The sequence below is a fragment of the Diabrotica undecimpunctata genome, unplaced genomic scaffold, assembly GCF_040954645.1.
Source record: "Diabrotica undecimpunctata isolate CICGRU unplaced genomic scaffold, icDiaUnde3 ctg00003291.1, whole genome shotgun sequence".
NCBI lineage: Eukaryota > Metazoa > Arthropoda > Insecta > Coleoptera > Chrysomelidae > Diabrotica > Diabrotica undecimpunctata.
Genome location: NW_027314488.1, coordinates 7,460 through 8,787, shown reverse-complemented (window position 1 = coordinate 8,787; position 1,328 = coordinate 7,460). Strand labels below are relative to the sequence as shown.

Below are 1,328 nucleotides of genomic sequence, written 5' to 3'. Positions count from 1 at the left end.
CGTAATGTAATAACTCCGGGCTTTAGTCTATAATATGGTGACAATTAACTCACAAAACACGAAAGATAAATTAGGAAAGTAAAGATTTGAGACTTCTCTGAGGTGGGTTAGAACGCAAAGGAAGGAATTATCATAACCTTGCGGCAAGACTTTATATTTCATAACACAAATAATTAAATAATTACAATTAAATCACCAAATAATTACAATTTCACAATTTGATAATACAAAATGAATTAAATCAGAATCTCCAGTTTTTAGGTCATGCCTATAAAATCCTCATATTGTTAACAGTATATTCTGCAAACTCAAACTACCATTATTGATTTTTTATAAAACCCTCATTTTAATAAGTCAGTTTATTGAATGACGTCATCGCTTGAAAGCAAATATCTTTTCTTGTCCAATCATGCTCCTTGCCTAGTAAATTGGCTTACTATTCTCCTTCATTCATCACTTTTTGTTTTTCTTTCTTCTCAACTATCAATTCCCTCTTTTCTGAGATCTTCCTGTAGTCGATCAAAGCATCTTTGTCTGGGTCGTCCTTTTCTTCTTTTCATGATCAGGACCCGTTTTAGAATCATCTTGGGCATCCCCTCTCTTTCCATTTTATCAAGTACCCCATCCATCCCCACTCTCTGTGATTTTATGAAACGTCTGATGCTTGGTTCGTTATACAGTTCCTCTAGTTACCTGTTTGTTCGTCACACCATCGTATTTTTGCCTCCATATATAGGTCTGAGGATTTTTCTTTCCCATCTTTTCAGTTTCTCCGTATTTTCTTTTTCTATTGTCCATACTTCACTACCATACGTCACTGTGGGCCTTATTACTGGTTTGTATATCCTTAACTTTGTTTTTCTCGATAGATAATTAAATTTCATCACTGGTCTCAGGCTTCCCATCTTTTTATTTTCCTTTGCAAATCTAGCATTCAGTTTCCATTCTCTGTGACCTTTCTCTTCTATAATAACTTCCAAATAAGTAAAATGGACCACTCTCTCGAAATTTTCATTAGATATGAAAGTAAACTGTCCCTCTTCTTTTTGCTCTGTATTTCCGAGTATCATGTACTTAATTTTTCCTGGTTTATTTCTAAGTCAAAATATTTTGCCCTCTTTTATAATCTTTTTATAACATTATATAATTATTTTCTTGTTTTGTTAGAATAGTAACATCATCAACGAAAGATACATCCGGTCGTTTTAACTCGGCTATTTCTGATTATTGTTTCCAACACCAAATTAAAAAGCATGGTGGATCTCCTTGTCTAAGACCTCTATTCACTTCAAACTCATCCGATCAAAATCCTCTCCATATGATTTTGT

At 33.4% G+C, this 1,328-nt stretch overlaps 1 protein-coding gene across 1 annotated transcript; it reads right to left on the bottom strand.

The window, feature by feature from the left end:
• Positions 1-704: 704 nt before the first annotated feature.
• On the bottom strand, positions 705-1,070 carry LOC140432227 (uncharacterized). The gene has a single exon (XM_072520051.1). It carries the CDS (start codon positions 1,068-1,070, stop codon positions 705-707), a length of 366 nt encoding a protein of 121 aa, XP_072376152.1.
• Positions 1,071-1,328: the final 258 nt, after the last annotated feature.